This window comes from Suricata suricatta, chromosome 16 (assembly GCF_006229205.1).
Source record: "Suricata suricatta isolate VVHF042 chromosome 16, meerkat_22Aug2017_6uvM2_HiC, whole genome shotgun sequence".
In the NCBI taxonomy this organism is placed as follows: domain Eukaryota; kingdom Metazoa; phylum Chordata; class Mammalia; order Carnivora; family Herpestidae; genus Suricata; species Suricata suricatta.
The window spans coordinates 5976680-5986947 of record NC_043715.1 but is presented as its reverse complement, the minus strand read 5'-3'; the positions used below and the strand labels follow the sequence as shown (position 1 = coordinate 5986947).

At 54.6% G+C, this 10268-nt stretch overlaps 1 protein-coding gene across 1 annotated transcript in view; it reads left to right on the top strand.

The window, feature by feature from the left end:
* PLCG2 (phospholipase C gamma 2) overlaps window positions 1–10268 on the top strand; it is a 136981-nt gene that overhangs the window by 77183 nt on the left and 49530 nt on the right. Inside the window, exons 9-14 of the mRNA XM_029926590.1 lie at window positions 1624–1725; window positions 2769–2887; window positions 4566–4651; window positions 6536–6656; window positions 6939–7107; window positions 10084–10188. Coding sequence (XP_029782450.1) covers window positions 1624–1725; window positions 2769–2887; window positions 4566–4651; window positions 6536–6656; window positions 6939–7107; window positions 10084–10188 — 702 coding nt within the window. The remainder of the gene's footprint in view (window positions 1–1623; window positions 1726–2768; window positions 2888–4565; window positions 4652–6535; window positions 6657–6938; window positions 7108–10083; window positions 10189–10268) is intronic.

The following is a 10268-nucleotide window of genomic DNA, read 5'->3' as shown; positions in this document are numbered from 1 at the left end:
GGGCGAGGCTTTTGCATTAAGTAGCCTGTGTTCTGAGCTTGATGTCTCGTCTAGTATTCAAACATCCTAATAGCTCCCGCGCAGGTGACCTGGCTTCTCCCCCGCCTCCAGCTACTTTGTGTCCATTTCCAAGCCGATTTGCAAGCCTCAACAGTAAGAGGCTTTGTTGGTTAGCCACCCACGTACCAACAAGGCCGTTTCTTCACCACCTCATTTGTATCTGTCCTTACATTTTGTTTCTTTCAGAACATTGTGGCCCGACCCTTCCCATCCAACCGCACACACATCTGGTAGCACATTTGCTTTTATTATCCTTGAAGGTAGAGGTTTTAGAATATTCAGAAGCCATAAAACATTAGTCACAGTTGAATCTATGTCATGTTTCATCTTTTTTTTGCATCTTTTTTGCCTATGAATATATGGGGTTTTAGGGATTAGAGAGGACAGCAGGACAGTTGCTTAGTATCGTGTGTTCTTTTTTTTTTTCTAACGGGCTTCTGGATTTGTAAGCCGCAGAAGCTGGGCTTGGACAGCTGAATGTGTAGGTCAGACACGATCAGCATCAGCACTGTTTGGCTGAGTCTGAAATGAGGACATCTTCTAGGTCCGTTTTCCTGGAAACCCCAGTCTGCGGCTTATAGCTCTGTGAACTTGGGGGTGTCCTGTGACATCCCGAGCCTCTGTCTCCTCGTCTTTCAGATGACAGTGATGCTGTGTGACGTGCAGAGTTGCATGGACTGAGGTGACCACAGGAGAAAGAGGAGCATTTGCACAAGCTGCCAGGATCGGAGCACTTTCTTTTCTTTCTTGTTTCCTCTTCTTTTTTTTTCTTTTTTAACTTTCTTAAAAAAATTTTTTTTTAATGTTTACTGTTGAGAGAGACAGAGCATGAGTGGGGGAGAGGCAGAGAGAGGGAGACGCAGCATCTAAAGCAGGCTCCAGGCTCCGAGCTGTCAGCAGAGCCTGATGTGGGGCTTGAACTCACAAACTGTGAGATCATGATGTGAGCTTTAGTTGGACGCTTAATTGACGGAGCCCCCCAGGCGCCTGCGTCAGAGCACTTTTTGTGCACCAGGTGCTATATTAAACACATAGCCTTATTTCCTGCAGTCTCTGACATAAGTCTGTGCATCAGGATTATTCTCGGGTCATAGATGACGAGGCACGGGAAGGGTTTGTACCGTGCCAGGGTCAGCCAAGTGAGCGACCCTGGCAGTCTGACATAACTGTGCTCCCAGCCTGTGCACACAGATACGTGTAAGGGGCCAGTGTAGGGCAGGAGTCAGCAAACTATGGCCCGTGGTCCAAATCTGGCCCACCACTTGTTTATGTAAATAAAGTTTTATTGGAACACAGCCATGACCATTTATGTATGTCAGGTCTCTGGCTCCTTTTTCAGTACAGTGGCAGAATTGAGTGGTTGTGAGCCAACGCCTAAACTATTTGCCCTCTGGTCCTTTACAAAGAATGCTGGCCAGGCACAGAGTAATGTGTGATACGCAGGACTGGGTTGCATACACATCCAGAATAGGTTGGTGTTTTGGTCTTTGATGGAAACTGGATCCTGAGAGATGATGAATTTTGCCAGTCCTCTTGCTGACGGGTTCTTGTTCTCGTTCTAAGGAGGCTTGGGCTCAGGATCTGAACAAAGTCCGTGAGCGGATGACGAAGTTCATCGATGACACCATGAGGGAAACCACTGAGCCGTTCTTGTTTGTCGATGAGGTCAGTGGGCTTCTTGTCACCTTGGCTGGACTTCTTTGATTCACGTCTGTGACCTTCGACGTTTATTTTTCCGGTTCTCTTCCCTTGGAGGGCTTTGCTGTCAGACCCTCCCAGACCGACTCAGTTGAGAGCTGGTTTTTTCTAGGTTCCGAATTATCGCAGCTTCTCCTATGCTCATCCTGGTCTGTTCAGCTGTGTGCTTTGGGTGGGTTCTTTGCTTCTCCCACTAGAGGGCGCCTGCTGCCGGGATGTGGCTGACAACCTAAGCCCAGCCAGGAGAGTCTAAGGTCCTTAAGGCTCTTGCACCTGCCCGCTGGCCCTGGCAGGGGAGGGGGTGGGAGAGGAGAGCAGGGCCGGGGGGGGGGGGGGGGGGTCCTGCCTCATGTAAGCTAATTCCCAGGCAGCACAGTGTAGCGCCCATGTCAACCAGGCTTGTTTTTTTTTAAGGGGTGAGGAAATTTCCTGCCTCTTAGATGTTATGCTGCCGGTGGTGGAGTTTTGCTCAGGTTGGGTGGTGGGTTCACAAATGTTGGTGGTATTATTAGGCCTTAGAACTTCTCTGTGGGAAGCACATGCTCTTGCCAGCGTATGGATACACCTTAAAAAGGAAAGTATCACATAGGCCTGTGAAAACACATGATCGCCGTGTGCACCTGAGCGTTCTGCACTACCGGCTTGGGTAGGGGGCGCCTGGTGGCTCAGTCAGCTGGGTGCCCCGGCTCTTGGTTTTGGCTCAGGGCATGAACTCGTTCATGAGTTCGAGCCCCACATCCGCGCACTGACAGCACAGAGCCTGCTTGGGATTCTCTCTCCCTCTCTGCCCCTCCCTTGCTCGCTCGCTCTCTCTCTCTCTCTCTCTCTCTCTCTCACCCTCTCAAAGTAAACAAGTTAACATTAAAATGAAAAAACACAGAACTTGGGTACCTGAGGCCTGGAGACTGTCTTCTCTCAGCGCATGTATCAGAGCTGCCACAGACCGGGAAGGTCCAGGCGCCGTCCGTCCCCGTCCTCGGGGTGACGGTCTCGTCTCTGTGGCTCCCCAGTTCCTCACGTACCTGTTTTCACGAGAGAACAGCATCTGGGATGAGAAGTTTGACGTGGTGGACATGCAGGACATGAACAACCCCTTGTCCCACTACTGGATCTCCTCCTCGCACAACACGTGAGTCGTGCGGGGCCCGGGGTCGCAGGGCAGCGTGGCGGGGCGCGGCACCCTGCCCTGGGGGAGCGCAGGGGAGCGGGCGGGGTGCAGGGCCACACCGCTCAGACGGAAACATACACAGGCTTCTGGAAGGGACGTGGGAATGCGCGCCCCCCCCCCCTCCTTCCCAGTTGATTTTTGCAATTATCGTGTTTGCTCTGTGGTCCTGAAAGGCAGGTTGGCAAAGCTGGTTTTCCGGTCTGGACGTCTCATAGTAGTGACAGCAGAGCACCCGAATTAGTTACTGAATGGATACTACTGAGTGTCTGCGGTGTGCTGGGTGCTGGGGATTCAGCAGGCTCCCGTCATGTACTTGGAGGGGGAAGGGCTTCCTTTGACTTGAGGGTGATCGGGAGTTGGCGAGAGACAAGGCGGTGAGGCAAGGAGGAACAGCATGTTCAAAGGTCCAGGGGCAGGAGGAACTGAGCGGGGTCTGTCCAGATCAGACTCCAGAATCCAGGGGCAGTGAGTGGCAGGAGAGCAGGACGTGCTTGAGTGGAAGCTTTGCCATCACAGCGAGGGTGCCTGGCAGGGGGCGCTGCTGGCGCCTTTAAAGCTGGAGAGCGACACGTGCTCATGTTTGGAAGTTATCCTGACTGGAAGGGAGAGGGTGGGCTGGAAGGCGGGAATGGATGTTGCCCTGGAGTTCCCAGGCTGAGTGTGCCTTGGGGGGTGAGGGGTGAAAGTCTTGGGGCCTGGGCATCCGGAGGGCTGCAGGTCGGAGCCTTCCCAGGGGTCCCTGCTGGCAGGAGTCAGAGAGAAGGCATTTCGGGGAAGTAAAGTCTCTTCCAGGGGCGAATGGATTGCGTGGTTTTCTGTTTCCCACCGTGTCCATTGGCTGAGAGTGGTGAATTCTACCAAACCCCGAGGATAGTTAAGGAACAGGAACTCTGAAGGGGGGGAGGGGGATGGGTGTGTTGAGAAGGAGAGTGCATAAAACTATGCATTTTGTTATTAAAACCTTTTTTTACTGTTGATTTGTTTTTGAGAGAGAGACAGAGTAGGAGTGGGGGAGAGGGAGGGAGAGAGAGAGACAGAATCTGAAGCAGGCTCCAGGCTCTGAGCTGTCAGCACAGAGCCCGATGCGGGGTTCAAATCCACAAACCACAAGTTCATGACCTGAGCTGGAGTCAGACACTTAACCCACTGAGCCACACAGGCTCCCCAAAAGAGGCATTTTTATGTCCGTTTTGGTGGATGTAATTCAAATGCAGTGAGTTCTAGCACTGGTTGTGAAGGCGTGTGCTTGGCCTAGAGCCCTGCCGCCCAGTCGGTGGCCCGTCAGTGGATCGAGGGCCTCGTGGACACCACGGGGAGGGGGGGGGGCATTAACCGACGGCCATGTGTCCGTTTCATTCCTGATCCGCTCTGGCCGAGTCCTCCTCCAGAGAACACGCAGTCTCGCCCCCTCCCTTGGATTGCCACGGTGGCCGTCGTCCACATCCCGAGACTGTGGCCTGAGTCTAAGGCTCGTGACTGGCGAGGTCACGCGATCGCATGCGTCTGGCCCGGATCCCAACCGTGGATCTTTCCAGACAGGAAGCGTTGAGGATGTTGGGCCCTGGGCTGAGAGGGTCCCCAGGACTCGCCGAGGTGCGGGCCTGCCCCCCACACGGCCGCCCCCCGTCCCGCCCCGCAGGTACCTGACCGGTGACCAGCTGCGGAGCGAGTCGTCCACGGAGGCGTACATCCGCTGCCTGCGCATGGGCTGCCGCTGCATCGAGCGTGAGTGCCGGTTTCCTGGTGCCGCCGATGCTGACGGCGAACGGGGGCCGCGGGGCCGCGCGGTGCCGGCCTTGCCTGCAGAGCCTGGGTCGTGGGAGCCTGGGTTGTGGGGAGGTGGGACAGGCTCTCGATGGCGTGGGGGTGGGGGGTGTGGCCACCAGCAGCCAGAGGACTCCCCCCGGGAAAGGGGTGGGGTCGAGCCTGCCTGGGCTGGAGTCAGAAGCCCTTGGGATTTGGACAATGTCCTGGTGCAGTGGCAGGGCTGGGAGGCAGGACCAAAGATCTGTCCGTGCTCCTTCCGTCCTTCAGCTTCCTTCGCTTATTTTTTATTTATTTTAATTTATTTTAATAATGTTTATTTTTGAGAGAGAGAGAGAGAGAATGGGGGAGGGGCAGAGAGAGAGAGGGAGACACAGAATCTGAAGCAGGTTTCAGGGTCTGAGCGGTCACATAGCCTGACGCATGGCTCGAACCCACAAACTCTGAGGTCATGACCTGAGTCGAAGTCAGACGTTTAGCCACCTGAGCCCCCCAGGTTCCTCTTCTGGGCCGTTTTTAGAGGAAGGCAGGAGCCCTTTATGTTTGGCAGCTGCCCAGCCATGGATGCCACCCAGACCGTTCTCTTCATCGCCGCTCACAGCCACCCCAACACAGATGATCAGGACCCTAGAGACACGCAGGAGCCAGCGGCGCTCTCCTTCCGCACCCCTCCCCCTCCTGGCCTGACCGTACCCCAGTGGCCCGCAGGTGCATCGGGCTGAGAAAAGGCACAGCGCTGATTTAGGCTCTAGTGTATCAAACACCTTCCCCGTGGCGTCAAACTTCAGTGGCAGTTATTCCTGTCTTCCTTGTATATTCCTCATATTCCATATTCCTTAGACCATTGCCTACGTGAATACGCCCCGCTCTCCAGGACAAAGCAAATGTGAAAAAAAGCTCTCAGCTCCTCCTTCTTCTGGGGATTGAAAAATGCAGGGCTGAGCACCTTCTCCATAATCTGTTTCTGTTTGACTATTTTACCATGAAACTAAAAACAATAAGCGTCTCCTTGTTCTGTATTATTTCCACTAGCAGAAAAGCAAGCCAAGAAATCAGGAACAAAAAGCCCCACGTTATAATAAATATCTTCTTTATTTTTTTATTTTTGAGAGACAGAGACAGTGTGAGCAGGGGAGGGTCAGAGAGAGATGGAGACACAGAATCTGAAGCAGGCTCCAGGCTGTGAGCTGTCAGCACAGAGCCCGACCCGGGGCTCCAACCCACAAACCGTGATCATGAGCTGAGCCGAAGTCCGACGCTTAACCAACTGAGCCACCCATGCACCCTTAAATATCTTCTTTAAAAAGAAGCATTTAAACTAGTTTCTTTTGGACAACTGTGTTGTATTACAAAGGGACCTTTATTTTTTTAAGTTTATTTTGAGACACACACACACACACACACACACACACACACACACAGACACACACAGAGTGAGTGGGGGAGGGGCAGAGAGAGAGAGAAGGGGAGAGAGAGAATCCCAAGCAGGGTCTGCACTGTCAGCACAGAGCTCAATGCAGGGCTCGAACTCACAGACCATGAGATCATGACCTGAGCTGAAATCAAGAGTCAGGTGCTTAACCAACTGATCCCCACAGAAACCCCTACAAAGGGACCTTTAACTGAGCATCCCAATCTTCCTGTAATTGCATGGGTAATGCATGCACACAGGTCACGTGGGTCCTCATGTTGTTGGCCCCTGGAGGGAATTACTGGGTGTGACTCCCGTGTCCCAGTAAGTGGGCCACATGGGGGCCGGGCCCGTCCCGCAGCTGCCTGGCCACCTGCCATCAGTGAGGCGGGGAGTGCCGGGCAGGCGCTGAGGCTGCTCGTCTGTTCCCTCAGTGGACTGCTGGGACGGGCCTGACGGGAAGCCCATCATCTACCACGGCTGGACACGGACCACCAAGATCAAGTTTGATGATGTGGTGCAGGCCATCAAAGACCATGCCTTTGTCACCTCAAGGTTTGTGGGCTTGATTTCCTGGTGGTTTGTCTTTAAGGGAGAGGTGGACAGATGCCCCCCGCCCACCCATGTATCATACACACATCCACATCCACATCCACATCCGCCAGCCTGGGCTCCGTCCTGGCTGGTCACTGCCAACAAGTCTTCGACTGGGTGTTGGCGCCCCCTGCAGGCCAAAAGTGCAAGTCCCGTCACCCCCACCCTGCACCCCGCTGGGCTGGGACACAGTGACCTCTGCCGCCCCTCCCGCCCGCTGCGCTGAGCTGGCTCCGCCCACAGCTTCCCCGTGATCCTGTCCATCGAAGAACACTGCTGTGTGGAACAGCAGCGCCACATGGCCAGGGTGTTCAAGGAGGTGTTTGGTGACCTGCTGCTGACGAAGCCCACGGAGGCCAGCGCGGACCAGCTGCCCTCGCCCAGCCAGCTGCGGGAGAAGATCATCATCAAGGTGGGTGGCCGCGCGCGCGGTCATTGACTCAGGAGAGCCCGCGGCTCAGAGTGCAGCCTCCTGGTCCCCCCAGCTCCCCTCTCCCCCTCCTGGGCAAGGCCGTCTCGCCCCTCCGCGCCTCTGTGTCCTCTCCAGTCTTGAGATGTTAATAAGAGAACCTGCAGCATTGGCTGTGAGTGTCCCGTGAGAAAGTGCACGCACGGTGCCGTAGCAGGTGCCACGTAAGTGCTGACTGTCACTCGTTCCTTCTTTGGGCACAGCGCCACTGCGCCCCTGTCTGAGTCAGGTCTCTGTGTTGGGGTGTTCGGGTGACCCAGACCCCTGCGTGACTTCAGGAGGTCCCATTCCAGTAGGTGAGGTGGACAGTTGCCCTCTAAAGCCTGCGTGCGCTAATGGGATGAAGAGGGTGGCTTGGAAAGTGCCGTGGGGAGCGAGGAGGCAACAGCCTTGCCCGAGAGTGCAGGGGTGCAGAGTGCGGGGGGAGGGGCACTGCTGGGGGATCTGCATTCCTCGGACAAGGAAAGCAGATATGCGGTAAAGCCTGGGAGAGGTCCGTTCTTCCCTCACTGAGGGAGAGTGTTCTAGAAGGTTGAGCTCCGGCGCAGAAGGCTTTCCAGGGCCCCAGCTTCCTCTCCTCCTGTTCTGCGGTCTCCCAGGAAAAACGGGTTTTCAGGGGGGATTCTGTTAGAGAGTCACTGTTAGAATTTGGGACAGGGTGGCACGTGGACTTAAGGGGAAAATGTTGCCTCTTTATTTTTATTAACCCTTAAGTAAAACTTAACGTTTCCTTCCATCATAATGTCACCAACAAGCCACTTGCGGCTTTGTTGCCTGCAGAAATCATGGATATTTTTATATCACGTTTAGCATTTTTGCAAATATCTCAAAATAATGTTGTGTTCACCACTACCTTCCAATTGTGGTGGTGAATGGATTTGACTCTGGATCTTAATTTAAGATGTTAACAAAGAAGAACCTCTATTTATATTACAAATGTTTAATAACTGTATTTCAGTATAGTTTCTCTTATAATTCCATATGTTATAAATGTTTATTCTGAGAAAGGGGTTCATGGTCTTTCTCAGGCCTCCAAGGAGGTCCCTGGCACACAACTGGTGAAGGCTGTGCCCTGGGGCGCTGCCCTTGTGTGTGTGGCTGGCACTGGGCTGTGGGCTAACCCGAGCTCGCGCTCAGAGAAAGGGCAGTGTGAGCACCTTCTACTGAACAAGAGGGTGGCAGTTGGGGGTGTCCCGGCCCGGCCCGGCCTGTGTGTGAGAACTTAGTCACACGGCCACGCGTCTGGCAGAGGAGGCTGAATGTGAGGCCTCCACCTGGGCGGCCCCGGGCAGGAGGAGGGGATGGGTTTTGCTAAGTAGCAGGTTCACACTGAAGGACGGGCAGGTGTTCACCAGGCAGAGGGAAGGCGCTGCCCTCCGGCTGCAGAATAACGTCCATAAACACATGGTTGTGTGAACACGTGACCGTTCCTAGGTTGTGGCTGGGCCGCCAGGATGCACTGGGAACCGTCCCTGCATGCCAGGAGGTCACGGTCTCCTGGGGAGACAGGCCCGTCAACAGAGGGGTACCAAACAGCACGAGGGGGCTTTCGCCGAGGAGAAAATGCACCAGCAGAGGGAGGATCTGGCCAAGACCCTGGGGCTGTTTTCACTGAGACCCCAGTGGAAGCTTCCAGCTCGGGGAAGGCAGGGCTAGAGGCCAAGGGAGCTCGGCTGGGAGGGTCCACAGCTTCTCAGACATTCTGTCCGTGACTCTGCGTTTCCACTCTCTGCGTGTCCCCAGGGGCTCTCTGGCTCTTGTTGAGTGATGCGCAGCAGCGAAGGCCCCTTTCGGAGCATACCTTGCTTGCCTCCCTGGGGGTACTTCGTGCCCCACCCCTTTCTGTTTCAGCAAAGAGGGTGGAATCACATTTGCCAGGCATCGAATTACTCTTCACTCTCCCCCAGCCCTGCAAGGTGGCAAATCCCAGGCCCCAGGCTCACGTTCCCGTTCCCGATGGGGACACTGAGGTTGAGAAGGTGGCTTCGCTGAGGTCGTGGTAGTTTGGAAGGTCCCACCCGTGTGAAAATCTCTGTCATGCCCACTGGCTTACAGGACCCAGCGGGGCTGTCATTTTCCCCGTATCGCAGGGGAAGTTCCTGAGGCTGAGACACGTTGTCACACAGCTAGGTCACCCAGTAGTGAGGCTCCGAACTCACGCCCCTGTCAGATTCCCAGCCCAGAGCCTCCTCCAGAATCTGGGATTTCTAAGTGCTTGCCTGGGTTGGGCCTCAGTACTTACCTGGATGAAGGTTGTTGTGGTCACTGTGTTAGTCTTGTGAGGCTCAGAGAAGTACAGCCACCTGCCTGGGGTCACACAGCTGATAAAGCACCAGGAGTGCTGTGTGCGCCCAGGTCTTAACTTGGCATCTCCAGTGCACAGTCCCCTGCCCTGCACAGCCTGGCCCCTGGACTGCCTGTTCCTGCCTTCTGCTCTGTGTGCCGGAGAGCCTGGGGTGTGCGGGTCGTATCACTGATCTACTGAATGTTTATTGAGCACTTACTATCTGCTGAGCGACCACAGGAGATTTAACAGGGGACAAAACCAAGTCCTGCCCTCATGGGGCTTGTATTTTAGCAGGAAAAACAGAAGAAAAGCTAAAGACATGTAGCTTCACAAAGGGCCAAGAGCGTGGAAAATAATTCCCAGCGGCCCCACAGGGACAGGGATGGGAAGAAGTGGGGGCACTGTGTAGACTACGCAGTCCAGAAAAGCTCATCTGAGGAGGTGACACTGAGCATGGAGCTAAATGGAGTGAGAGAGAAGCCAGGCAGAGAGAACAGGCAGTGCAAAGGCCCTGAGGCAGATGCTGCAGATCGATGCTTGCTGGCCCGCAGATGTGAACGAACGCTTGCTGGCTCAGAGATTCCAAACTTGGGTCTCGAGGGAGATAGGCGATGTGTGTTTTTTCCCCTCAGCATAAGAAGCTGGGCCCCCGAGGTGACGTGGATGTCAACATGGAAGACAAGAAAGATGAGCACAAGCAACAGGGTGAACTGTACATGTGGGATTCCATTGACCAGGTGGGTCTCCTGGCACTCCTTCTCAGAGCCTTGAGTGCATCTGAGGTCTACTAGAGAACTCTGAGAATATTTATTTCTGT